This window comes from Rattus norvegicus, chromosome 18 (genome assembly GCF_021556685.1).
Source record: "Rattus norvegicus strain SHRSP/BbbUtx chromosome 18, alternate assembly SHRSP_T2T, whole genome shotgun sequence".
NCBI lineage: Eukaryota > Metazoa > Chordata > Mammalia > Rodentia > Muridae > Rattus > Rattus norvegicus.
In genome coordinates, this window is record NC_141551.1 from 15,457,491 (window position 1) to 15,485,334 (window position 27,844).

At 41.4% G+C, this 27,844-nt stretch overlaps 2 protein-coding genes across 46 annotated transcripts; one reads left to right on the plus strand and one right to left on the minus strand.

The window, feature by feature from the left end:
- The first annotated feature begins 2,291 nt into the window (after positions 1-2,291).
- Zfp397 (zinc finger protein 397) lies at positions 2,292-13,361 on the plus strand. Of its 2 annotated transcripts, XM_087592001.1 has the most exons (6): positions 2,292-2,484; positions 3,899-4,395; positions 4,600-4,741; positions 7,282-9,830; positions 10,527-12,566; positions 12,871-13,361. In XM_087592001.1, exons 2-4 carry the CDS (start codon positions 3,982-3,984, stop codon positions 8,307-8,309), a joined length of 1,584 nt encoding a protein of 527 aa, XP_087448127.1. In that variant the 5' UTR covers positions 2,292-2,484; positions 3,899-3,981; the 3' UTR covers positions 8,310-9,830; positions 10,527-12,566; positions 12,871-13,361. The 2 variants fall into 2 exon arrangements, with proteins under 2 accessions (XP_087448127.1, NP_001258404.1); NM_001271475.1 differs by lacking the exons at positions 10,527-12,566; positions 12,871-13,361 and having other exon boundaries at positions 2,329-2,484; positions 7,282-8,513.
- On the minus strand, positions 3,806-26,433 carry Zscan30 (zinc finger and SCAN domain containing 30). Of its 44 annotated transcripts, XR_015642408.1 has the most exons (8): positions 26,387-26,423; positions 23,076-23,223; positions 19,406-19,814; positions 18,932-19,106; positions 13,504-14,527; positions 13,206-13,401; positions 10,765-10,999; positions 6,485-8,727 (listed from the first exon to the last, which is right to left on the minus strand). XR_015642408.1 is itself a non-coding variant. In XM_087593213.1 (7 exons), the coding sequence occupies exons 4-6, from the start codon at positions 19,811-19,813 to the stop codon at positions 13,506-13,508; spliced, it is 1,605 nt and encodes a 534-aa protein (XP_087449339.1). In that variant the 5' UTR covers position 19,814; positions 23,076-23,223; positions 25,033-25,089; positions 26,387-26,423; the 3' UTR covers positions 11,923-13,401; positions 13,504-13,505.
- Between the last annotated feature and the right edge of the window lie 1,411 nt (positions 26,434-27,844).

Genomic DNA, 27,844 nt, shown 5'->3' on the forward strand with positions numbered 1-27,844 from the left:
GCGCTCTACCACTGAGCTAAATCCCCAACCCGCAGGCCGACATCTTAGGTTTAACAACATTGTCAGGATGCTAAAACCTCGGGAACGGCTTCATGCATACATAGCTATCTAGACCAAAGGCAGAGGGGTCTTAAACAGAAGGATACTTGGTAAGGATCCATTACAGCAGCTAAAAGCTTCGTGGCAGATGATATAGCCTTTCCTTTCAGGTGTTCCATTCCTCAACAATGGCGTCTCGATATACAAATATACAACAGGTTGGATGCAAGAGTAACCGCTGGTCCAAGTCAAAGAAGGAGTCTGGGACGCCTTCCCACGGATCTAGTCATCAAACATAATACAGCAGAAGTGATGTAAGGCGGATTCCACATCTAGGTTTTTCTCTTTCACTCTCGTAGAAGCCAGCTACCACGTAAGGATATTCAGGCTGACAATCTACATGATGGACGAGAGGCTAAATACATGATGAGATTCCCGGATGGGGAACAGCAGATTGCTCCAGCAGAAAGGAAGCACCAAGTTCAGTAGCGCAAGGGAAGCCACGTAGACTTTCCTTCCAGTCCCGGTTGACATCGCAAAGCAAGGCCTGTCGATCTCTACCGGACAGTGCTTAAACTCCTCACCCTGGAATGGTGAGCAATAGAGCATTTTCTATAGATCTACGTCCTAGAGTGGTATGCTACCCAACAGTAGACGACAAATATCAAGTCGTTTTGGTTGGACACAAAGGGGTTTCGAAATAGTTACATTTGGAGACAGCTATGAGTGGTCATGGCCAGGCAGCACGTTTGGGCTTCCCCAAATGAGATGTTACAACATGGAGGCAGTTTTCCATGAAGTTTTTATAGTAACAGAACAAAGAAAGTGATAAAAATCAAGACACTTTTAAAATATAGAGATATCAGAGGTGGGCTGTAGCGAGGAGAAATCTCAGCTACAGGCTTCAGACACTATCTGATAACACTTAGCTTTAGAGTGAGTGAAAGCTAGTGGTCTGCTCAGTTAACACATGCCAGTGGAAAACTAGTGCTCTGTGCACTCCAGGTGATTTACCTAATGGCCACAAAGCTACCACGTCAGATCCACAGGAGAGTAATAAATGGCTAGCAAGAGAGCTAAAGCTGGCTTGAGAGAACTTGGCTCTGGACCTGCAAAATCCCAAACTCTCCAAGTTATTGACGTTCTAATCAGTCAGCCATGCAAAGGTTAATTTGAAGGTGTAGCTCTTTCTTGGAAGATTTGCTCACCCTTATCTATTTGGGATTTTTAAATTGCTACTTTTTCACAATGCCTATGATTATTGATAGTTCTAGAGGCTAATGGACATCGTTCCCAAATATCTGATTTACATGTTAGCTAACAAAAGAGAATTTAGTTGTTTCTATGTTATCACCTTGTTACCCTTTTATTAACTTTTTGAAATAATTATAACTAAATGTAAAACTATTCATAAGGAATAATTTGGTGTCCTTAACAAATACAGAATCTCTCACAAAGTAAAGTGCCTTGCTTTTCGAGGGGGAAAGTTGGGGTTAGAGAAATGGCTCATCAGTTAAGAACATTTTGTTCTTCTAAAGAAGCACAACCATTCCCAGCACTCACATATGTCTGTAACTAGTTTCAAGGGACTCATTTGATCTCGGTAGGCACTGCACACGCATGCCGTATAAACAAAGACACAGATACACATAAACAAAAATAATAAAAGTAAATATTTTAAAATGGAGACAACGGGGGGGCCTAAAAGGATGGTTCAGAGGTGAAGAACATTTGATGCTTTTGCAGAGGACCAAGGTTCGGTTCCTAGTATGTACAAGGTGGTTCACAACCATTGTCACCGGATTCAACGCCCTCTCCTAGCCTCTACCAGCAATGAGTGGTGTACATACAGGTATAGATACACAGAAACAGTAAATATTTTTAATAGAAAAACCCGACTTTAAAGGCGTGTCTGGAATCGGATCTGCGTCAGAGCACCTTGGCTTTGTGCAATGACTAGGGCTTCAAATAGAGGACGCTGCGGCTTGCAGTGAAGAGCATGAAGGGCAGCTATTGGACCGTTACTGGTTTTCTCTTATCAGGGGCCACGAAAAAGAGCTGTTAAGACAGGAAAATCTGATTATGGAATTGGAAAATTGGGTGAGTAAGAAGGGAGCAACACAACAATGGAGCACAGCGGGTAGCAGACCCGCGGGGTGGGGCGGGTGGAACGCAAGGCTTTTGTGTGCGCGCGAGCGGAAGGGGAGGGACAGACGGAAGGTCGGACGCTGGCGAGCGGAAGGGGCGGGGACGTGCCTCAGGTCTTTGTGGCTAATGTCCGCCCCCTGTGCTGCTCTTGCGCTGTACCTGGGGCTCCGGTCGGCGGGAAGGCGTGTGGCAGGTCCTGAAGAGACCCCTCGACCGCCGCTTTCCGCTGGACAACCCCCGTGGTGCCCCTTCTGGCACGCGCCTACTCTGTGCTTTAACCCGGAAGCTAAAAATAAGGTGCGTTGCGGCGAAGGTGTGGGGCGGGTGTCTTGTTAGCCGGTATGGGTAGCAGTGGTGTCAGCTCTTGGGATCCTTTCACTTGGGACTGAGGTAGAGGGAGGGAGCGGACCGAGCGACTGAGAAGCGCAGGGCGAGCGGGTCAGCGTCTGGGTGAGAGCCGCTTGAACGCCGCGCCAGGTAGTACGGGGGTCAGGAGTTCCAGCTTGCAAGGACGCAGGCTTAGTTAATGTGACCCGCGCTGGTTGTCTGTAGGGGAAGCAAGGCATACTGACATTAGACTACTTGACAGGGGTCAGATTTCTCTGGTGTGGGAGTGGGGCTGGGTTAATGTGTAAACGGGGAGACCAGATATTAACACGCACTGGCGGGTGGTGGGGAGGGCTCTCATTCTGCTCAGCCTTGTGAGCTTAGGGCCGGGTTTTAACATAAATGAAGGAGCATATAAGTCTCTGTATACATTAGAGTCGTGTCTGCTCTTTATCTCCAAATCTAGTAAATGATTACTGCCATATTTCATTTGAATTTGGAATACTCAGGCTTTTGAGAGCGAAGTTGACTTTTGGCGTCCATAGTAACATGTTTTTAATCCAAGCTAAGCACTTTACAGTTAAGAGAATTCCTCACTAAATTCATTCATAAGCCAATCCTTTCCTCAATACTGGCTCAGAACAAAGTCCACACAAAGTAAGGGCCTCCACGTTTTTGAAAATTTCAGTATATGAATGGGACCTAATGACAAATATACAATATTTTAAAGAAATTTATGTTCAGTGCGGATTTTAAAATTTTAAAACCTTAAATGCAGACCAACACTACAGTTACTTTAGTATACACAGTTACTATAAACAGTAACTAAAGAAAAAAAATTAAAGCCAAAAGCTGGGTTTGGTTCTGCATGCCTTTAATCGAAGAACTGCAGGGGCAGGAAAGCTCTGAGTTCAAGACCAGCCTAGTCTACATAGCAGGTTCCAGGACTACATAGAGACCCTGTTTTAAAAACAAACAGGAGAAATCTGCAGCCTGTATTTTATTAAAATTGTCTGTGGTTGGGGATGCAGCCCTGTGGTGGAATGTTTGTCTAGCAAGAACCTGAGTTCACTGTCAAGGGTGGGCAAGGATGTAGGAAACTAAAATGTTTGGCCTACTGTTTCTAAGGCCCTGAATTCATTCCCCGCCGGAGGAGAGTCATGAATTCCATCAGGACTGAAAGATAACTGAAAAGGACAGTCATATTAATTTGCATTCTTATACTTCTAAAAGAGTTTTTGTCAGTGGTAGGAGTTCTACACAGTAGATGATTGTTAATGCTTTGTCTATATTTAGTCTTGAACCTGTTTATTTTCAATGTTACAAGTTTTTAGAGTTGTTTTTTTTCCTACGCTGTAAGTTAAAATGCTTTCATGTATTGTAGGAAAGAAGAGGTTACTTGGGAAACTCCTCCCCAAGCACAAAACCCAACTGTACTAAGCTTTTTGTGAGCTATTTCAGCCCAGAATGGCTATGGAATCCAGAGCAATTTCAACTTTAAAACCTCAGGATCATCAAGAAGAATTAATACTCGTGAAAATAGAAGACAGCAGCTTTTCTTGGAGCCAGAAATGTAAACAGAATGGGAGTGCCCAGTCTTGCCAAGAACTGTTTCGCCAGCAATTCAGGAAGTTTTGCTATCATGAAACACCTGGGCCCCGAGAGGCTCTGGGAAGACTCCAGGAACTCTGCCATCAGTGGCTAATGCCAGAGTTGCACACAAAGGAGCAGATCCTGGAACTGCTAGTGCTGGAGCAGTTCCTGAGCATCCTCCCTGAAGAGCTGAAGATATGGGTTCAACAGCACGGCCCAAAGAGCGGTGAGGAAGTTGTGACTCTGCTGGAAGATTTGGAGAAAGAGTTTGATGATCCAGGGCAGCAGGTGGGAACAGAGATGATGTGTTTTGGAGAAAAAGTTGCAGTCCTAGTTGTAGTATCTTCTCTGGTTAGAACATTGTCTCTGAGGAACCATGACCTTGATGTCACATACTTACCGCCTTTACCCTTTTTCTCCCTATCCTTCATCCGTGGCAGTGGTCTTATTAACCATGTAAGAGTCTTACTAATTATATTGTGCTGGTTTTAGGTCCCAGATAATCCACAAGGACCATCAGTGTCATGGAAAGATTTGACATATCTCAGAACATCCCAAGATTCAACAAGCATCCAAGTCCGGCCTCTGAAGACACAGCTGAAATCCTGGAAACCTTGTCTTTCCTCTAAAAATGGTAGGAATAGAAACTTATTTTCAGATTTATGGAAGTTAGGCCTCTGGTTTTGTAGATGCAGACTTGCATTTATAAACTTATTCCACATGAACACTTGTATTAATCAAAACCAGAGGTGCTCACTTGAGTGGCTTTGTATTCAACGACCCTCACAGGAATTGCAGTCATCCTTCCTTGTGTGAGTTTCCCTGTCATTGATTCATTTAACCATTTTATAACTTTGCAAAGTGCTAAATTGTCTAATACTATGGTAGACACCATGTTTTCATCTTCAAGTAATTTTCAGACCTTCATTAGTGGTTCATAGAAAAGCAGAAGCATCCTAGGCGGTCTAATGGGTGCCATGGCAGCACAAAGTGACACCAAGCTCAATATGAGAATCAAGAAGGGTTGGAAAGTTGGCTTAGTGGTTAAGAGCATTTGTAGCCCTTGCAGTGGACCTGGGTTCAATTCTTAGCACTCAAATGGCGGCTTGCAACTATCTGTGACTCCAGATCTGACACCATTTATTGACCACCTCCACTACCACGTATGCACACGACCCATAACATACATGCATGCAAAACACCTGTACACATGAAAGAGTCTAAAAATAAATAAATAAATGAATAAAATTTAAAGAAATACTCAAGGAATACTTCCTGGAGGAAGAAATACCTAAGCTATAATTTGAATTATGAGCAGGAGAAAGTCAGGTAAATAGGTAGTACAGAGCCAGTAAAGTGAGAATACAACCTATTACAGACATTTAGGTACTTCAGTTTGACTTGGAAACTGATAAGGAATAATGAAAGAGAAACTAAAGGAGGAAATGAGGTCCAAGTTGTTAAAGCCTTTCACTCTATTCATTTCATACCTGTGAGGAAGTGGCATTATTGGATTTGTTGCTTAGAACTCAGCTTCAGAGTACAGAAATGATTTGAGACTGGAGGTTTATTAAGAGACTTGGAATCCCAGAGGCCACAGTAAATGAGGAAACCTGTGTTACTCTGGGGCATAAAAAAGACTGAAGCTGAAATCTGTTCCTCAGCATTCAAAGTGCACTGTAGTAGGAGGTCGTCATCAAAAGCAAATCATGAAAGAGAAACAACTTGATTAATAATGGTATTGTTAAGGAAAAGAAAAAAATCTGATGTTTGATTATGGGGCATTTGAGTCCAAATACAAGCAAAAATCCAGTATGACAGTCTAGAGTTTAAAGTAGACTTGGAGATCTAAGAAGACGTGATTGTAGTAATTGACATCTAGGGTAATTTCCACAGTGAGGATACATTAAAACACAGAACAGATGCTGAGGGAACATAGTTTTTGAGTTACACGCTCCAAAATAGAAAGGAAAGTCTGGGAAGTGGGAGGGTACCCAGAGGAGAGTCATGTGTAGTGTCTCACGTTTTTAATTCTACCTTTCGTGACTGCAGGATTGCCCTAAGTTTGAGGACAGTCTGGACTGCAGAGTAAAACCCTGTCTCAAGAAGAAAAATAGAACAGTGGAAGGTGTGGGTCTCCGTGTCATGCTATAGAAAGGCTAAGATCCAAAAAGTACCCATTCAATTACGTACAGTTATAAAATCAGTGACCTTGACAAGATTCCTATCAATAGAAGTAGCAGAGTTCAAGAAGGTAAACTAGAAACCAGGCTGCAGACTTTAGACAAACCCATTAGAGAAATTTAATTGTGAATGTAAATGAGGCTACTTAACAGATACATAAGCAAGGAGCTTGGTTTTTAAGAAAGGAGGGGTGATTTCAGCTTAAGCTGTTAAGTAGGATTATCTTAGATTTGTTTTGGGTTTCTGATAAAATACCAAGGCAAAAGCAATTTAGAGGTGAAACAGTTTAAGTTCATGATTCCAAATTCTATTTCATCATTAAAGGACAGTCAGGACAGTGAGAACTTGAAGCAACTAGTCACATCCACAGTAAAGAGCAGGGAAAGTATGACTACATCATGCCTACCGCTAGACTTACTTCTTCCACATCATCACAGTTTAGGACCTATATCCAAAAACTATCTAGTCAACAATGGACTGGGTCCTTTCACATCAGTTAACATAATCAGGACATCTCCAGCCCTTCTTCCCCCAAGACATCCACACAAGCAGACCTGATCTAGTCTGAGACATTCTTCCTAGCTGATGTCAGGTTGATAATTAAACACTAACCATTACAGGAAAGAGATTGAAAATAATAATAGTGATCAGTTGAAGTCTTAAAGGGAAGAAAAGATGAGTCAAAAGGAAGGTGTAGACTTTAGCATTGGGAAAGAGAAAAGATCCCAAGGGACAATGTCATCTTTGTAAATAGACCCTTCTATTTCCTCTTATAGAAAAGGAGACTAAGCTAGCCATAGTGGAGAGGAGTTATAGTCCCAACTACTTGGAAAGCTGGGTAGAAGAATCCCTTGAAACCAGAAGTCTCAGGCTAACCTGTGGAACATAGCAAAATCCTTTCTTATTTTTTTTAAAGACAATGACTTCAGAATAACTGAAGAAATGTAAACTCTAGGATTTTATTAATTTTATTTTGCTTTACCATTTCAGATTCTAAGAATAATGAAACAACAGCAAAAGAGGACATTTCAGAAGAAAAAGCACCAGAATTCTCTTGGGATCCTTCATTTAGAGGTGTCAGCGAGCACAAAAGCAATTTAGAATGGCAGCAAAGAAGTTCCCCTCTCCACAGGGGCAGCTTTAGTCAAGTGATCTTCACACACAAATCCTTAGCAAAGAGAGACCATCATGATGAGTCTCAAAGATGCTTGATTCTAAGTACAAACTCTGTTACATGTCAGAAAGTTTCTACAGATGACAGACCTTATAGATGTGACGTATGTGGGCATAGCTTTAAACAACATTTCTCTCTAACACAACATCAGAGAATACACACTGGAGAAAAGCCCTATAAATGTAATCAGTGTGGGAAGGCCTTTAGTTTGAGGTCATATCTTATTATTCATCAGAAAATCCATAGTGGTGAAAAAGCATATGAGTGCAATGAATGTGGAAAGGCCTTCAATCAGAGCTCAGCTCTCACTAGACATCGGAAAATTCATACAGGTGAGAAAGCTTGTAAATGTAATGAGTGTGGAAAAGCATTCAGTCAAAGTTCTTATTTAATCATACATCAAAGAATCCACACTGGTGAGAAACCCTACAGGTGTAATGAATGTGGGAAAACCTTTAGCCAGAGTTCAAAGCTTATTAGACACCAGCGGATTCATACGGGAGAGAGACCATATGAATGTAATGAATGTGGCAAAGCTTTCAAGCAGAGCTCAGAGCTGATTACCCATCAGAGGATACACAGTGGAGAGAAACCTTACGAATGTAACGAGTGTGGAAAAGCCTTCAGTCTGAACTCAAACCTCATAAGACATCAGAGAATCCACAGTGGAGAGGAGCCTTATCAGTGTAATGACTGTGGCAAAACCTTCAAAAGGAGCTCAGCCCTTGTTCAGCACCAGAGAATCCACTCTGGAGATGAAGCTTATATATGTAATGAGTGTGGGAAGGCTTTTAGGCACAGGTCAGTGTTGATGCGCCATCAGAGAGTCCACGATATTAAGTAACTTAATACAATGATTTGTAAATACATCCGTATATTTTTCTCTATTAGTCATAAGGTTGATTTTGGAGCAAGATTCCATAAAGGTAGTTTAAAAAAAAAAGTTTTTAGTTAGTCTAACTTGCTTTGTGCAGCACTTCCCCAGTGCTAATGAAAAAGATACAAGACCATCACTTTAAGCTTTGTAACATTAGGAATACTCAGGTTAAAAAAAAAAAAGTAATGCAATATTGAGACCTCATTTTCCATGAGAATGACATGGGAAAAGGCTTCATTCTGCCATTCTGTCAGTGTGCCAGGTTTGTGAGACAGTATGGTCTGCATTAAGAGACTGCTTAAGGAACTCAAAGTCAACAAGACAACGGAGAAGACAGTTTCATTGATGATTTGTTGATCTGAAGACAGGCCCAAAATGAAATCAGCTTGAAAAGTAAAAGATACGAGTTAATTTACACAAGTGGAAAGTCCCATCTCTTCCCTACTGCCATGCTGGGAACTGAACTTAGGGCTTAACATGCTAGGCAAGTGGGCAGGCCTATGTAATTTTTTAATACTTGTTTTGTGTCAGGGACTAGGAATATAATGGGGTAGGGGGGAATGATTTCTACAGTTTAATAGCTATTACTAGTCAGATAATAAAATGACACTTAGTGTGGTCAGTCTATTAGACTTTTAAGAGTGCTTCTTAAGCACTTTCCCCAGTTCCTTGTCCAAGAACTTGGATAAAGGAAATTGAAATAAGAAGATTGAGGAGTTAACCAGGAAGGAAAGCCAGGTAACAAGAAAGGAAGAGATCTTTGTGTTTAATGGCAGGAACAAACCATGGAACATTGCCTAGAGTTCAGACTTGGCATCACATCTGTGAGAAGTATGACTGCAGGCAGGCTCTCACGCACTGCAGAGGAGCCTAGGAAGACAATGGTAGGAGTAGACTATATAAGAGAACAGCCTAGATAGAGACCCGTTGAATTCCTTAGAATACTGGAGTTGCTGGAGTTGATGTGTTAGAAGATGCCACAGCAACTGTGCTTAGAGCTGCTTCTCCACCATTTTTCCATCTTGGCATGACTGCCTGCACTTGGGTGCTCAAAAATTGTCAGTTTCTAGGTCTTTGGATTTTTCTCCAGATACTTCACACATGTCTTATGTTAGCAATATTTAGCAGTATCTTGAAAAAATGTAAGGACCTTGCTAGAGAAGGGACAACAAAAGTGTAATTCCTGTTAGTTAGGACTTCCTCTCTTCTGAGGAACCCATCAGAAGAGAACGGTAAGGCTGGTGCATAGTGCAAGGAGGAAGTTAATCAACTCAAGCCTCGTCATCCCTGTACCCTGGACAGTGAGACAAAAGAAGGTTGAAGCATCCCTGGCTAATTTAAGCTACATAATAGGCCCTAGGACCCCATCTCAAAATACTGGGGAAAAAAGCTGTTTGGAGGAGTAACACACCAAACTCAAGTCTATGTAAAAAGAGAAAAACAATTTTTATGAGGACACAAAAGTAATCCTGTCTTGGACATTTATAGGTGAGTATGTACTAACCAGTAAGAATAACAAGCCAAATGCCTAATGTAGTTGTTAAGTAGGATAATGTTTACAAAAGGGAAATATTCTGGAGCTCTTACATAGATCAGAGAGAGATGTAACAGGTGCTTGCCAAGGGCTTTGTGTATGTGTTAGTCATTAGTACAAATCATATTTTGTACATAGGAAATGGAGACTTGTAGTTACAAGGTCAGAATTTGAAATCAGAACCCTTTTCTGGGAGCACATTAACACTATCCATGAAAAAATTGATTAACATTTTAACAGATCCCAGAAGTGCCACTCAACAATCCATTTATGTTCGGTCTTACACCATCATATTGGCGCAAGAATGAAAGTGATACTTGTTTTTCATATAAAATTAATAAGGATTCAGGCAAATTAGGACTCTCTTGCTGATGGATGTGACTGCATATTTCTGCCAATCAATATCAGAAGCCTTAAGCACTCACTGCCTTTGTCTTTGAAATTCTACCCAGAAATATATTTAAACCATGACCATGCAGTCTTAGCTGTTAAAATGTGTTGAAGATTCATAATATATTAAATACATAATCTATACAACAGTGACCCCATGTAAAACACATGCATTAAAATAGAAACATACAATGTCAAGATGTTACAGTAGTTACTTCTGGGTGGTAAAGCTACAGGTAATGTCCTTTTTTATATTTCAGGTTTTACTACAAAATCTAATACTGCGTATAGAGCCAGGGGCTAGAGAATAATTCAGTTGTAAATCATGAGCTCACTGTGTTTAAGGCCCATGCTTGATCCCAGCCCTGTGTGGCTGGTAGGGAACAAAAACAGCCCAAAACAGCAGTAAGAGTAAGTACTCGCTTCCTCTAACCCCTGCCTTAGCTCTAACAGACTTAGCTCTGGTCTGTCACTGTGATGAGTTCAATGCACACTTACCTGCTCCATAATGTACAAGAGTCCCCTTCCAGTCTCCTGTGTGGGTAACTCACATGCTTAAAGATCTACGGCTGAGAAAAGCGAGTCTTGTAGGTGGTTAACAGCTTTGGTCATTAGTGCTTTCCCATGAATTCAGCAGGCATACACAAGTTATCTTGACTATATTCTCATGTTAAAGAGCTGAAGATGATCTTAAGTTTCAGTCTTTATGAAACAGAGTGGACACCAACATGAGCTGAAAGAAAAAGTTGTTTTGTCTTTCAACAGCCTTTTCTTTTTCTTTTTTTTAAAGATTTATTTATTTTATGTACAGCACTCTGCCTGCATATGTGACTGCAGGCCAGAAGAGGGCACCAGATCTCATTACAGATGGTTGTGAGCCACCATGTGGTGGCTGGGAATTGAACTCATGACCTCTGGAAGAGCAGTCAGTGCTCTTAACCGCTGAGCCATCTCTTCAGCCCTCAACAACCTTTTCTGAAAGAAAATAATGCCCTTTTCTCTGCTCCATGCCTTTCTCCCCTTTGCTCCAGAGGCTGTCTAAAAAGTCTAGAAAGCAGCACTTGCCTTACATGACTCTTAAATCAGTCACCCTTTTTCTTCCTCATTTCCACTGCCCGCAACCAAAACTGAGAGACTTGAACTTTAAGACATTTGACAATGGCCTAATAACCTACTTTTGTTTGTGAACTGCCAAGGAGAAAGTCACATCTCTTGGGCCAGCCTAGGCTTTTATGTGAAACCCTGTCTCAAAATTACTCAAAACATAGGACTAGAGAGAGAGCTCAGTGGTTAAGAGCAGGACTACTCTTACAGAGGGTCAGAGTTCCATTCCCAGAACCCACATTGGGTGGTGTACCCCTGTAACTCTACTTCAAGTGTCCTCTTCTGGCTTCTGCAGGCATTTGCATTCACATACACATAATTCTGGAGTAGTGATTCCAAAGGTCTTTCTTAGTATTGAAGAAGGAGGATATCTAGGTGGATTTGTTCTCCTTCTCTTCAACAACTCAACCTTAAAGTCTGAGCTTCCTGATGCTATTTATTTAATCCAAGAAGTAGAAATTAAGTGTGCTACTTCTCTTTTCTACCCTTTCCACCCTCCAGCATAACTCCACTCATGTTCTGTTCTTTACTGGAATGATTTAAAAGCAAAACTTTAAAATTTCAGTTTTATTACAGTACATTACCATTACACGCTGACAGTACTAAGCAGCTGGAGTGCAAACTGAACATATAAATGTTAAAGGTTAGCAAAGTCACACTAGATTCTTACCAAAACTATTAGAATTGGGGAAAAACTTTAATAGGAAGTTCAAAAGTTAATTTTGCTATGGGTAATGGGATTATGGATGACTTGATTTATCAACATTCACAATTAGAAAAAGGATAAATATTTAAAACATTGACTCATTCACTTGTCACCTATAAGAAAAGGCAATTCACTGTCCATTTGAATGATCCCTTTATGGTAGATCTTAAATGATAAATTGCACAACCTTTAGAAGTACCATATCCAATGTCACCTCATTTACTCACAATAGCGATTATTACCAAGTGTTTTGTTTTTTTTTTAAAGTACACTCCTAGGTAGAAATTACCCACAGCAATTGTGGATTAATTAAAACTGCCAAATTAAACTCAAGGAAGAATTCTGTAGAATCCGAAGGACTGGCTCTGTATTTCCCTCAAGTGGCTTATCATCTGCAAACCTAATGCCAAGGACGCTCCAGACTCCAGTGTCCTTCAGCTTCCCATGCCTGCTGTTTCCTTAGTATACAGGCATGACTTTAGAAACACCAGTTTTATTTTCTATCATAATTCTGAATACTTCTAGATCATGTAGGTCACTTATGATGTGAAATACATTATCCAACTCAGGCTATTACCAACAGGAGAAGAAACCAATCTGGCTTCTGAACGAGGGTCAAAATACAGGAATGTCTCCATATCCTCTTCTCATCGTGCCATGTATGCTATGACCTCTGCCTCTGTTCTGCCATTAGCCAAGCTGCTGCTTCTACATTTTTACATCTCAATATCACATCCAAGGAATTTTTAGTTAACTCATAGATCAGAAAACATCTCTGATATGTCTTCCAACAGAACCCTGAATTTATCTGGCAGTTATTGCCACACACTTAAATATGTATATTCTATTAGCCTTTAATTTGGAGAGTGCAATGACCAAGCCTGTTCTCCAGTGGCTAAGCCCAGCAATTTCCAAATAAGGAAATAGACTGCAGCAGAAAGCTAAGGGTTAAAAGCACTAACAAGGGTGCTTTTCCATTCCTCAGATATGAAACTGATCCAGGACATGACATTTCATAGCCTCAATTAAACATTTCAGGGTTCAGTAATTCTTAAAATATCCTGTCAGGCACAAACACTAGACAGATCTTATAGAGATCTTAGGATCTGTGCCTCAGTCATGGACTTACATGAAGGTGCTCAATGGCAGTTCTATCTGCAGTGAAGTGGGATGAAGAACAGATGGGTTAGAGTCCTCATCCAGAAATGAGTCAGTCTTTTCCCCCCTTAGAAAATACCATTCTTTGTAGACAAGTTCTGGATAAAATTCTTCTTTCAATATGCAAGCATTTTGTGTGGATCTCTTTTTTTCAGAAAAGAACTGGGCTGGAAAGACAAAAGTCCTGCCATTAGGAAACTTCTCTATCTTCTGTGGAGTCTTGCCTTCAAAGAGAATTCCTTACATTTCACAGTTGTACAACCACTTACCCTCAGAGTTTAACTCTGGTGTGTGTTCTCTGATGTCGCACAAGGCCTGACCTATGCCTAAATGTTTTCCTACATTCATTACATTCATAAGGTTTCTCCCCAGAGTGAGTTCTTTGGTGAACAGTGAGTGCTGTGCTTCTATTAAAGGACTTTCCACATTCATTACATTGATAAGGTTTCTCACCAGTGTGGATTCTTTGATGTTCCCTAAGAACATAACTTGTCCAAAAAGTTTTCCCACATTCAGTGCATTTAAAGCCTTTATCTCCACTGTGAATCTTCTTATGCTGAATAAGAGCAGAACTCTGGACGAAGGCTCTTCCACATTCTTCACAACTGTAAGGTTTCTCTCCACTGTGAATCTTCTTATGCTGAATAAGAGTAGAACACTGACTGAAGGCTCTCCCACACTCATCACAACCATAAGGTTTCTCTCCAGTATGAATTCTCCTATGCCTAGTAAGCCCTGTGTTGTTCCCAAAAGCTTTTCCACAGTCACAGCATTTATAGGGTTTTTCACCACTGTGAATTCTCTGATGTCTAACAAGGTCTGCTCTGAAACCAAAGGCCTTTCCACATTCTTTACATGCATAAGGTCTCTCTCCAGTATGACTTCTCTGATGTCTAATCAGCTTTGACCTATTGCAAAAAGCTTTCCCACAATCCATGCATGCATAGAGCAGTTTCCCTGTGTCAGTTCTGGGCTGTGTAGTACCATGTAAGTTTTGACTAAGGATCCCTTCACTTTCATTATACTCAAAGATGTTCTGTTCTGTAGGCGTTTTCTTGCTAAAGGGTGCCAAACTGAAACCGCCTTCCTGAGAAGAAAGCGGACTCGTTTTGTTGCTTGTATCATCACTTCCTTGTTGCTTCTCGTTGTCCAGAAATTCCATAGTTTCTTCAACTCTCTGTACTGGAGAAGTTTCCCTAGGAAGTCTTCCTGGAGATTCCATGGCCACTGATGCAACACATTCAATCCCTTCTTGCTTTGCTGTCAATGCTTTCCCAGTTGCCATCTTGCTGTCTAAAAATATGGATAGGATGTGTCATTTCTTTTTCATGTTAAAAAAAGTTGAAGAAGGAACAACAAGTAAACCAAAGGAAAAGGTAAGTGCTGGGTTCGGAGAGGCAGCTCAGTGATTTAAGGTGCATTTTCGTCTTGCAGGGACGCACTTCAGTTTCTAGCACCCGCATGGTGGCTCACAACTATCCCTAACTTCAGTTCCAGGAACTCCAACACCCCTGCCTCTGTGGGACCAGGCATGCAGGTGATACACGTATGAACATACAGGCAAACATGCACATTTTTTAAAAAAAACAAAACAGGGATGGACATATAGCCAAATGACAGACTGTTTACAAACACAAGGCCCTGGGTTTGATCTTCAGGAATAGGGAAGGGATACGGCTGGGGAAATGACAATTACATTCCCAATATAGAAACATTTAAGAGAATAAAATGGACAAAGAATGTAAGTCAGTATTGAAGATGTTGTGTAGTGAACAAGAAAACAATACTTTGAGGTAACAAACACTTCATATCAGCCATAAGCCAGAAAGAGACTATTCTAAATTAGCTGATGTGAGAGAAGAGGTAATACAAGATAACCAGGAATAAAATGTCTTAAGAGTTGTACATCAGTGCAATGTCTAGCAAAGTAGGAGAGCACGTAATACTATAAAATGTTTGGGGGATAAGAATTAGACAAAGGGAATGGGCAGGACACAGAAAGCAAGAAGGCATTTGCAAATTCTCACAGGTTCCAAATAGGGCAAATATAAGTGTTATATTTATGTATATTTGTATACTTACATATTTATATATAGTATATAATTTTATATAAAAAATTTACTGGGATTGGGGATTTGGCTCAGTGGTAGAGCGCTTGCCTAGCAAGCGCAAGGCCCTGGGTTCGGTCCCCAGCTCAGAAAAAAAAAAAAAATTTACTTAAAAGGTTTATGTGTTCAAATACAATTTTTATATTTCAATATATATAAACATAAGCTATATATAAATATATGCAAATATAAATGTAAGTAGAGAAAGAAAAAGCATTTAAAAAGAAACACTCTGGGTTCCTTACTCATTCTTGCTCAAGTACAAGTATTACCAAATTCATCTCATAAGTCTAGATGGGGCGGGGGGTGGGGGGATGATGCAAACAGTTGCCTAAGGGCCTAATCAAATCCAGCTATCTTATAGCATGTCTTTTTATGTCAAAATTTCCAGTATCTCAAAACAAGAACCACTAGATATAGTTGATATAAATTGAGTTCTTTTAAGGGTAAAATCTGAACTGTTAAATTATTTTTATTCTGTCAAAAATCCTCTAAATATATACATTTTATAAACCAGGGAACAAAAGCTTTCAAGAGTTTTGGGAGATTATTCATCGATAGTCAAGATTAAAGATCGCTAACTTCCATGTAAGGTCTCTCCCAGGTGACTTGCCTGACTTTTTGGAAGCAGAGCTGTAGTTGTACTTAAAAGAAAAATAATTTAAAACTCATTTTAATTCATCTGTGGAGAAGGGATAGTTTTACATGAAAAAAAAAAATAAACACTTCTGATAGTCAAGTTTCACAACACCTTGAAAACAATATAGCATTACAGTGAATTCTAGCAAAGCTGAGAGCAAGCTGGCTTCCTTTTCTGTCATTCCTTATGAAAAATCAGAGAAAACAGATAAAATCTGAAATGAAATTTGCACTGTACTTGGATTTCAGAAATTTATATCATTAGTTATATCGACAACTTCCTCAAGGCTGTGCTTATTTTAAAAGTTATGAGAAAAGGCTAGATGGTGGTACTCAAATTAAATCCTAATACTCATGAGACAAAGACAGGCAAATAGGCCTGTCTTTGAGTATGAGGCCAGCCTCATCTACATCCAGAGTTCCAAGACAGCCAGGGTTGTAACCCATATCTCAAATAAATAAAAAGAATAAAATACTCAACAAACCACTAGTATATAATAAAATCATAAAAACAGGGTATTTGTCAGGTGTAGTGATGCACACCTTTAATCCCAGTATTTGGGACGCAGAGGCAAGTGGATTTCTGTGAGTTCTTGGCCAGCCTGGTCTGCACAGTCTCAAAAACAAAACAACAAAAATACATACAGCAAGTACATGAAGTTAAAGGATGTGATCAGAGAAAGGTTGACCTTGGATGCATAAATCAGAAAAAACTATTTTTTTCCTGTTGCCCAAAAGACAGCAGGTGTGAAGGAGACAGTAATCTCACTTTTAATCTCATGCCCAAAATGTACATTCACAGCCTAAGGCACTAAGAGCTTCAACCTATGATGCACAACCTGAGCTGGAAATTAGAGCTGGATCTGTAAGTTAGAGTCTAAGTTAGTCTAATATAGCAGAGTCTGTAAAGACCTTAATAAAACCGAGCAAGGGCCAGGTGTGTGGCATACGACTTTTAACCCAGGCCCTCGGAAGGCAGAGGAACATGGCTGGTCTATATATTGAGTATCAGGTTCAGGACAAAAAACAAAAACCAGAGAGAAGAGGGGACTAGATATATCTGCCCTAAAAGACTTAAGAGATTGTTATGGTCTGAATGCTATTCTCTAAAGCTTATCTGTTGGGAGCTTAGTCCCTGTATGGTGATGTCAACTGATGTAACCTTTCAGCTGGTGAGCTGTTAGGAGACCCCAAGTTAACTGTGATGCCCTCAAAAAGGATTAAGGCGGGCTGGAGAGATGGCTCAGCGGTTAAGAGCACCCGACTGCTCTTCCAGAGGTCATGAGTTCAATTCCCAGCAACCACATGGTGGCTCACAACCATCTGTAAAGAGATCTGATGCCCTCTTCTGGTGTATCTGAAGACAGCTACAGTGTACTTATATATAATAAATAAATAAATCTTTAAAAAAAAAAAAAAAGGATTAAGGTGCTTCTCATAGGGTTCTGGTTAGTTCCCACAGTTGGTGGTCTCTGCTTCCTGCTTCTGTATGATAACTTGCTTCTGCCTATATTCTCATAACTAACATTAGGTATAATGTAGAAAGATCCCAAACCAGAAATAAGCCAAAGAAGCTAACATAGCCTTAAACCTCTAAATGCATGAGGTAACAAACCACTTTTTTCTTTATAACGTTAGTTGCGTCAGGTATCTCATTGTACTTATAACTAATATGATTCCTTTGGTGAACTGCCAAAGTCTGAGGTGAGGCTCTCAGGCTTCCGTCCTTGTATTCCTAGTTCTACCAACATACAGTGAACAGGTTTACATCTTAGGGTAGAGTCCTACTAACCAAGCACTTGTAACTGCAGTATAACTATAGTAAGAATGAGTGATGTAATATAGGGCTGGAGAGATGGCTCAGCAATTAAGAGGTCCTGAGTTCAATTCCCAGTAACTACATGATGGCTCACAACCATCTGTAATGGGCATCTGAGGCCCTCTTCTGGTGTGTCTGAAGACAGCGACAGTGTACCCACATGCATGAAATAAATAAATCTTTAAAAAAAATGAGTAATGTAAATTGCATAGGCTTGAATGAATTGAGTCAACAAGATTGCTTTGGCACCTGTGATATTTTCTATCCATAATACTGGCATCATGTTAGCCCATGCATTTTATCAGTTGAGAGAATTGGAAGGACAGTGGAGGAGACTTCTGTTCATTTCTCACAGCATGTAGGACACCCAACAACATATGCCCCAATAAATCTTAGAGAAACTGTCCTCCTCGGCAGCTTCCCAGCAAATTTTATGTTACATCACATTTCCTGCCAGGCTTTTGGCGCCCTAAAGGTGGCTCCTACTAAATCTAGCCTGCCGAGGATTTCGGAGAACATCTCTACTGCCATCTGTGACTGTGCCCTCTAACAAGATCGGATCTCAGGCCTAGCAGGAGCAGATGACACATGGCACCCTCTTGCATGTGTGTTCTCCTGAGGACTTTACCTTAGCCTTGTACTTCCTAGAGTTTGGCTTTTAGTTATACTACATAGTGGTCAATGCCTTGCTACTTTTCTTCTTCTTTGAGACCATCTCATGTAGTCCAGGCTAGCCTGTAACATGCAACCCTCCTACCTCTCAGCCTTTCACGTCAGTACTGGTATTATAGGTGTATGCCACCACATCTGGCTTGCAGCTGAGGATTTTTTTAATATTAAGTTTTTCCTTTTCCAAGTTATTATGAGACTTTAGCTTCTGACAGTATTTTCATCCCTCTTAGAAACTGTCTTGTCAGTGTGACAAAAATGTTTTAAAAACAGTTATTAGTCTTGAATATGGCATTAGGAAATCTTACTAAAGACTACTTTTAATCCAAGTTAAAATTATATTAAAATTTCAGATTCTAGGCTGAGTCAATTAATGACTATTTCGAGGCTAGCAGGGCTTTCCAACAATACTTAGTGACAGTCATTAAGAAAGTAAACCTTGGCACATTCAATAATCCTCACCTTCATCCTCAACCCTAAATGGTAGGGTCGCCTTGTCTCTCTCATGGAAAACCTGGGGCTCCTGAAGTTCACTCTTGCAATGGTTTTCCAAGGACTGCAGTGGACTACTCAGAGACTCCGACATTCCCATGAGTGTCGTTTCTTTGCAGATCATTTCTTGACCATGAGCTGTGTTCTAGAGTAACAAGTACCAGTGACTGAGTGCAGATAAGAGAAAAACCCTACAGCAACAGGGCAAGATGAAGAAGCAGAAAACTGTCAGATGACTACAAAACAAAACAATAACAACAAAAAAAAAAAAAAAAAAAAACACCCCAGTGCTACAAACCCCCATGATTTGAACTAATGGGTAAATGAATAATTTACCAAGAGACAGAAACTGATTAAGTTCCCTGAGAGCTGAGTGAGTGCTACTCATCCTGGCTTCTCTATTGAACACAAGAGAACAAAACCAGCAAAAACCTGACATCTTACCTGGTGCTTGGGTTCATCAAATTCTCTCTCCAGCTCCTCCAACAGAGTCACAGCCTCCTCTCCATTTCTGGGCCCGTGTTCTTGCACCCAGGCCTTTAGCTCCATAGGCAAGATGGTCAGAAACTGCTCCAGCACCAGCAGCTCAAGGATCTGCTCCTTGGAGTGCTCCTCTGGCCTCAGCCATTGCTGGCAAAACTTCTGCAGTTGGTTCAGAGCCTGCCGGGGCCCAGTGAAATCAGAGTAGCCAAACTGTCTGAACTGCTGACGGAAAACCTCCTGGCTCTGGAGGTGTCCCTGGAAACCAAAGTCCTGCTTCCAAACACCATCTTTCTCTTCAGTTTTCACAAAGCTGAGCCCACTTTGTCCTTTTGGAGCACGACAGGCCAAGGCCGCTGTTTCTCTGGACATCCTGAACAGAATAATACAAAAGGCTACCTAGCTGAGGCAGAGAGGAGGTAGATCCAAAGAACCCCTGGGGTGGACAGTGTGCGTGTCACACAGGGAAAGCAGGCACCTGCAATGTAATACGTGTCTATGAAGGATACCCACTATATCTATGAAGGACACCCACCATATACCACTGCTAAATGTACTACGTGTCTATGAAGGACACCCACTATATACCACTGCTAAATGTACTACGTGTCTATGAAGGACACCCACTATATACCACTGCTAAATGTACTACGTGTCTATGAAGGACACCCACCATATACCACTGCTAAAACATGCAGAGCCGTGGGATGCAGCTCAGTGATCACAGTGCCTGGTAAGTGAACGGGCATTTCCATACAAATGATGATCTACAGATCATTCAAGACTGTTTTCAGGATGTGAGACAGAAGGTAATGTATTACCTTTAGTAAGAGCATTAGATAATAACATCAAGGATACTAAGCTAGTGCTCCTTATGAACCATCATCTTTCTGTCCATTCTCCAAATGAGGCTTCCGAGGGTGATAAGCTGACCAAAGGCACACAGCTAGTAAACAGAGCTGCAATGTTGCAAGTAAAGTACTTAGCTCTACTATACCATGGAGTCTCCCCAAAGATGGGGACTCAAAACCTAACGCTTGCTGTGGGCAGTTTACATGAGTTACTTATTGGGTCTCAACAATACCACTGTGCAGTAAATAGCCCCATGTTTGCAGATGAAGAAGCCAAGCATCTTGAATTTCCCCAAGTCACCAAACTGGTCAGGATGTTAACCTAGGATTGCCCGACTCTCAATCACTAGCTGTTTTTATTCCAGAATGGATTGTCCAGACCAACCTTGGTAGTTCTTGCAAATTAGAATGATGACAAGAATGTAAGGATGAGGGTCATGGGAAATCCCCATGAGTGCATAAAGAAGGAAAGCCAGAGCACAAGAGTCATGGGTTCCCTTCGTTATTTCACAAATACTTTAAAATTTACTATGTACTATACAGACTGCTAAACAGAAGTCTTGAATTAAGTTCTCTTCCGAGGGACTCTGAGTTCAGTTTGGGAAAGCAACAGGTAAATAATATGATCAATGAAATTACAGGACAATCAAAGAAAGGCAAACACGAGGAAAAGACCAATGCCTAAGAGCAGAGAGAGGCAGCCAGAAGAGCCAGAATGAGCTGCCTGCAAGATAAAAAATAGGAGTTTGACCTGAGTGACACAAATGGGTGTGAGAAAACACTGCCCACTGAAAAAACTGATGGGAGTTTAGGAATAGCCGACTAATGGTTGTCACCTCCAGTTATAGCTCAATTATCGGTCATAGAAGATGGGCCCTAAGACAGATTCAGTCAGAATCCCCAGGAATACGGCTTTAGTAAATGCCCCAGGTATGTCTATGCACCCAGGTTTAAAAGTATATGCCAGACTCTGGAACACTAATGGACAGTAAGAGAAAAATACACCTTTAGTAGAACAGCCAAGCCATCCATGGTGTGAGTAGTGGAACCCCAAGGCCACAAGCATGGCTGGAAGGTCTGACTCCCATGCTGAGCAGTGTGCAGAAGAATGGGCTACAGCCATTGGAGCGTGAGACCATAATGGCTTGAAGGATAGAAGACAAAGATGCAGAAACTAAACAGGTCTTAGAGTCCTATTTATCTGATAAGGGTTTAGAAGATAGAGGAGTCAAGACTAGGAATAATGTTTCAAGCCTATACTCCAACATTTACTAGGGTGGAGAAAGACTTTGTGAATTCCAAAGCTACATAGTGAGTTCTTACCTATACTCTGAGACCCTATCTCTAAAGAACAATGAATTCAGGTTTCTGGGCAACTCTACTGACTGGGAGCTGATTGTGCCCTATCTGAACTATTAAATAACAAAGTTAGGTCTGAGATACCTACAAAGTAACATCTCCTCAGTGCTTTGACAGATATTAACAGATGTTTCATAAATAGTCAAACATAAACCCATGGGTAAACAACATGGGCACTATATGGAGTATGTGTCTTAAGACAGGGTCTTACTATGCAGCTAGGACTAGCCCCCAAACTCGACAATCTTCCTCCTAAGCACCATCTGCTATATTTTAGTATAAGAGAAATAATTCCTTTTTTTCTTACTAGGTAAGTTGGTATTTAGGAAACATCAGGGCTACATAGTGATACCTTGTTTGGGGGTTGTGGGAGTAGAAGGACAGGATGGGACAGTACACATTTGTCACCAAACCTGACCTGAGTATGATACCTGGAACACAAAGGGTAAAAAGAGAATCCTGGAATTCTCTGCACACAAGCACACATGCGCTCACACACATCAAATAAATTAAAATATAAACAAAGGGAAACAAATGACGTGTGCCATGCTGTCAGACGTTTATGCCGTATTACAGCACTTGCCAGGGTTGCCCACTGATGTCTGTTCTTTAGTGATCAGCACTGTTATGTCTCTAGCCTTTTGATCCCAGTATTTGTGATACTCCTCATTTCTTTTTAAGATTTATTTTTAATTACATATAGGTATGTGTCAATGTATGGGTTGTGCTCATGAATGCAGTGCACACTGAGGCTAGAAAAGGACACTGGATTCCCTGGAGCTAGAGTTACAGGTGGTTGTGAGCCAGCCAACTTGGACGCTAGAAACCAAACTGAGGTCCTCTGCCAAGAGCAGTCAGTATAAACCCTCACCAGCCCTTACTCAATCTTTATTACAAATACTATGTCTCTATAGCATGTAAGCACGTGGGAGAAGTTAGAAGTTTTTGTTTCTGCTCCTCCAATTCCTTCCCAGTGCCCCCAGAAAGTTAGTCCAAGCATTTCCCCTTACTGTCCCTCTCCATGTCTCCCTCACTTTCAGCTAATATCCATCACCTAGTCTAGAACTCCCTCCAGATCTCCATACCTAGTTACTCACAGTTGCTCAATCTCATCATGCATTCTCTTGAATATCTCCAAAGGATTTCAATAGAATAGCTATCTGCCTGTTAGCAAGTAACCAACACATCTAACAGTCCTCTCCAACCCCTTCCTTCTATTCAAATTAATCCCTATTCGAATTAGGTTTTATTTCCTATCTCTAGAGTCTTCAACTCCTCTTCTAGCCATCACCTAAAACTATCCCAGGTACCAAATCATACAGCTTACCACTTGGCTTTGCTCACAGTGGTGTTTACTGATCAGGTCAGCTGTTGGTTTTGACTTTTGATACCTAATGTCATTGTAATGTGCTATCAGGACTTACTGGGAGGATGGAGGGATGGCTCAGGGGTTAGGAGCACTGGCTGCTCTTCCAGAGAATCTGACAGAGTTCAGCACATACGTGGCAGCTGACAGCAGTCTACAACTTGAGTTCCAGAGGATCTAATGCCCTCTTCTGGCTTCCAAGGGCACTGCAAACATTCAGAACAGAACATGTACATACATTAATCTTAAAAATATGTACATGTGTGTATATATAAATATATTATTAGTAAGAATGCTATATATGTGCCCTTCATATGTGTCTGGCTATTTTTTTAAAACACAAACTTTAATGTACTTATTCACTCAGGCTGTGTTCTAGCTCAGTCAGACGCTCCTAAATCAGATCCCAATCAAGCCACAAATCATTCTGAGATGTCAATGCTGAGAACCCTGACTTAGTCAAGAACCCATAAAAGACAAGGGTAAAGGGAACTGCATTTCTTTCAAAGCCCTTGACTTTTTGTCAAGAAACACACGACTAGAAGGTGAACTAGAGATGGCTCAGTGGTTACACCCACTGCTCTTACAGAGAACCCAGGCTCAGTTCCTAGCACCGACACAGTGGCTCACAACCTTCTATTACTCTAGTTCCAAGGACTCCCATGCACATGGGCCACATAAACTCACACAGACTCACACAGACAAATACATAAATTAATTCACACACCTTAATGGGACTTCTGGTCTTGTCCATGACTACACAAACTACAATGTTTCTGTCACTCAACCCAATGAATCACATGACACTGTACATTATATACAGGATTATAACACTGAACATATATGCACATGTATACATATGTATGCATATAATATGCACATATATACATATATATTTACATGTGTCATAATAAAAATATAATTTCCAGGATGCACTGATCAACACTATACAAACTGAGAAACATTCCCACAGCAGTTAGCAGGTTTCAAGTAGTGATGTAACTCACGAAAACCCCTAGTGTTGAAGTCAGACAATCCTAATCAGTCAGTCAGGTAATCATGGCGAGATTCTGGGATTCCACTCTCCTGGAAAGAGCTAATACCGTAAGTACAGTAGCTAGTGCTGCACAGTATGCTAAGCCCCCTTTTATTTCGATGCTTTCACAGTCCCTCTCAGGGCTAGACAGTTCCCATAGCAGTAAGCAATTCAGCAAGGACTTCCTTTCCCTGGAAACCAACAGACCCAGAATCCCCTCCTTCCAAGTTTTCAGTGAGGCTCTCATCCTCAAGACCATCAATTTCCTATACTAATCTCTTCAAGGTCAGCACCAAACAAGCAGGGAAATCCCTATCTCCCAGAGTGCACTGCTGCTTCACCTGATCATCTTATAGAAACCACAGCTAAGATTCTTACCATTTCCCCTTGTACTTTCTGCCCTCTGACTCCAAGGCTTTCCTATTGAGGCACTCCACATCTCTTGAGCACTGAAGGAACAAACTATCTTACCAACACAAACCATCTCCTTTTAAAAAACACAGGTCAAAACTGTCCCAGTAAGATATTCAAGATAAGGGGCTGGAGAAATGGCTCAGTGGTTAAGAACTCTGACTGCTCTTCCAGAGGTCCTGAGTTCAATTCCCAGCAACCACATGGTGGCTCACAACCATCTGTAATGAGACCTGATGCTCTCTTCTGACATGTCTGAAGACAGCTACCGTGTACTTATATGAATAACATAAATAAATCTTTGGGCTGGAGACATGGCTCAGTGGTTAAGAGCACTGACTGCTCTTCCAGAGGTCCTGAGTTCAAATCCCAGCAACCACATGGTGGCTCACAACCATCTGTAATGAGCGCTGAGGCCCTCTTCTTGTGTGTCTGAAGACAGCTACAGTGCACTCATATATAATAAATAAATCTTTAAAAAAAAAAAAAAACAGAGATTCAAGATAAGAAGCAAATTCCACTTTACAAGGAATGGGTTAAAGAATAGGCGTCACTGTGAAAAACTTACCAAAAGAACAGTTACTAAAAACAAGCCCAGGCCCAACTTCCATCCTCTCACAGGAGACTGTAGAGAGAGGCATTCCAGGGTTTCAGGGCACTCGCTCCTTAGGATACAAGTCTGAGGAAGCAAACTTGTCTGCAAGGGTATAAGGTAACTGATTCTGATCAGAAAAGCTGGATTTAGGTGTCACCCAGCAAGTGGTGAAAGGGAAGAGAGGGGGAGGCCCTGAACCTGGGAGGGAGCCCACCCCCACTTCTGGAAGATCAATCCCTGGCCCCCCTAGATGGCTAATCCGCCTGACGAGGGCACTTCTGGGTAACCAACCCTCTGCTGGCTGAGGCAGGCGGCTGTTATTAATGTATCTGCACTAAAACGAAATGTGTCAGAATGTTACTGCTTGATCATGCTATGGTGTAAATTCCACTCTTTCAACATATGCAAGTTGTCCCATCTTATGTGGCTTGTGGGGTAATCTGGACTGTTGTTTTTGTTGGGTTTGGTTTGGTTTGGTGTTTTGGGCCAGGGGCTCACCATATTTGAGCCAGCCTTTACTGACTTGATCCTCCTGCCTCCGCCACCTGAGTGCTGGGATTATGGGTCTAACTCCAGGTCCACAGTCTCGGATGAGTCCTCTGCTGGCTCATACACACTTTCCTCACAAAGTCCAAGTGCTCATTAGAAGAGACTTCACATTTTACAAGATCGTTAATATTTATTGTGTACAGGCACTAAGGGCTGAGCAGTTATCAAGACATTGCCCCTGCCATTACAGAACTTAACATCAGGGAGAGATATGTATTAAACAGAAGCACACATCTAATTGTGAATACAAATTACAAAAGGCCAGACCTCGTGGCCCAGGACTGACTGGATCTAGCTACTTGGGAGGCTGAGGTAGAAGTTCTCCAAATTCAAGGTCAGCCTGGGCTAGAGTGAGCTCTGGGCCACCCTGGGTAATTAGTGATATTGTGTCTCAGACTTTAAAACACTACTAAATTTAAAAACCTACATAGGACTTGGTGCTTTGAAAGTGTCTAATAAAGGGGAAAGCTAAGACCGTGATGAGACCTGGCCCTGTAATGAGCTTTGTCCACTAAGGCGCTTGCCAGCACCAACACACAGGAGGCGCTGGTAAGTGGAAGAGTAATCCGGTAAGTGCAATAGAACCCTAGGAGGACACACAGCGAGCAAAGGCACCCGCAGAGGAATAAGCAACCCGCGAATCTGCGAAGTGGCCTAGGCACAGCTCCAGGCTCTCCCCAAGCGGGCTCGGAGCGAGGGATAGAGGGAAGAATGTACAGGAGGATTGCGCCCCATCAGAGGGACCTGGAAGGCATCGAAGCTGCACCCTCGCACTCACCTCGCTCCGCACGTTACCTGCACAGCCCTGGGAAGCCGGAAAGCCACCGTGCTCGAGCGCCGGAAGTGGGAACGAGAGTGCCCCTCTAGGAAACCTGAAGGACTACTCTTCTATGGTTTCATGTACCATTTTGAGGGTGTCACAGTGACTGAATATATGATAAAACTGCAAGCAAAGATTACAGTGAGCCAGACCTTAAGAGTTGAATCAAGTCAGTGCGTGAAAGAGACTATTAGGTTTTCAATGTGTGTTCAAATGACTTAAAATACAAGTGTACTTTCCTCTCACACTGATCGACCCTCTGTTGGTGATTCTCAACTTTATGAAGAGTATTGTTTTAAGAGATAGAGTTTTCCTGAGTGTCAGAAAAGGATTAAATCAAAATACTGGTATTGGGCCTGATATAATACATAACTAAATTAAAATGGTTTTGAAATGCCTTTCAGAAACCAACACCCATGTTCTTTCAAGGACTCAGATTGTAAAGTAAATAAGTAAAATTTGGTCATTTTTATGCATTGCTTATTTTGTTAGATAAACCATGACTGCAGACGACAGCAGAAAGGATAATGTTCTTGCTCTTTTCTCTGGCCCTAGTTCTGTTCTCCACTGAGCTTTGAACACTGTAATTGTGTAGTCCTGACACCTGATTTTGTGTGCATCTCCCTACTTCCCCATGGGTCTCCTAACTGAAAGGACTGAGGCTCAGGCTTTTGAAGGCCATTCTAAATGCTGTGCTATGCTGTGGCACAGAGTGTAATATAGAAATACTTGTTGAATGAATAAATTCACATAGTCCTAAAAACATTTCTAATGTTAGCAAGGCACATAATCTCAGAATTTAGGAGGCAGAGGCAGGTGGAGCTCCATGAGTTCCAGGCCAGCCTGGTCTACATAATGTGTTCCAGAAAAGCCAGAACTACATAATAGAGACCCTGTCTCAAAATTAAAACACTAACAATCAATGATACTGTTAACCCGAGGTTTGATTCAATGATTGTGTGGTTCGACCTACACTTGTGACTCCTTGCCTGACTGCTCTCCTCCATTTTATTCCTAACTTCCTTTCTGTCTTGTCAGTATCAAACTCAGCATTACCCTCATTGGCATGAGAGATTTCCCTTTACACACACACACACACACACACACACACACATATTTATATATGCAACTACTATTGTGCTCCTCTGATTGAACAATGATGCTATACCAGTAAAGAACATAGTTTCATGACCAAAATGGGGGTGTAATAGTGCACACCTAAAATTTCATCACTCGGGATCCTAAGGCAGGAAGACTGTCAGGAGTTCAAGGCCAGCCTGGGTTGCATAGTAAGTTCCAGGTCAACCAGAGCTACACACTTAGATCTAGTCACAAAAAAAGAACACAACCAACCCCCACCACAAACAACAACAAAAACTCCACCACACAAAGGCCTGCAAGATGGCTCAAGGATAA

Excerpts from the sequence above, each read along its gene's own strand:
- Zfp397 (XM_087592001.1), top strand. The coding sequence starts at position 3,982 with ATGGCTATGGAATCCAGAGCAATTTCAACTTTAAAACCTCAGGATCAT. Across the intron at positions 4,396-4,599 it reads TTGATGATCCAGGGCAGCAG|GTCCCAGATAATCCACAAGG; the intron begins GTGGGAACAGAG and ends TGCTGGTTTTAG. Across the intron at positions 4,742-7,281 it reads TTGTCTTTCCTCTAAAAATG|ATTCTAAGAATAATGAAACA; the intron begins GTAGGAATAGAA and ends TTACCATTTCAG.
- Zscan30 (XM_087593212.1), bottom strand. The coding sequence starts at position 19,813 with ATGTCCAGAGAAACAGCGGCCTTGGCCTGTCGTGCTCCAAAAGGACAA. Across the intron at positions 19,107-19,405 it reads TTGATGAACCCAAGCACCAG|AACACAGCTCATGGTCAAGA; the intron begins GTAAGATGTCAG and ends TTGTTACTCTAG. Across the intron at positions 14,528-18,931 it reads ATTTAGGGTTGAGGATGAAG|ACAGCAAGATGGCAACTGGG; the intron begins GTGAGGATTATT and ends CCATATTTTTAG.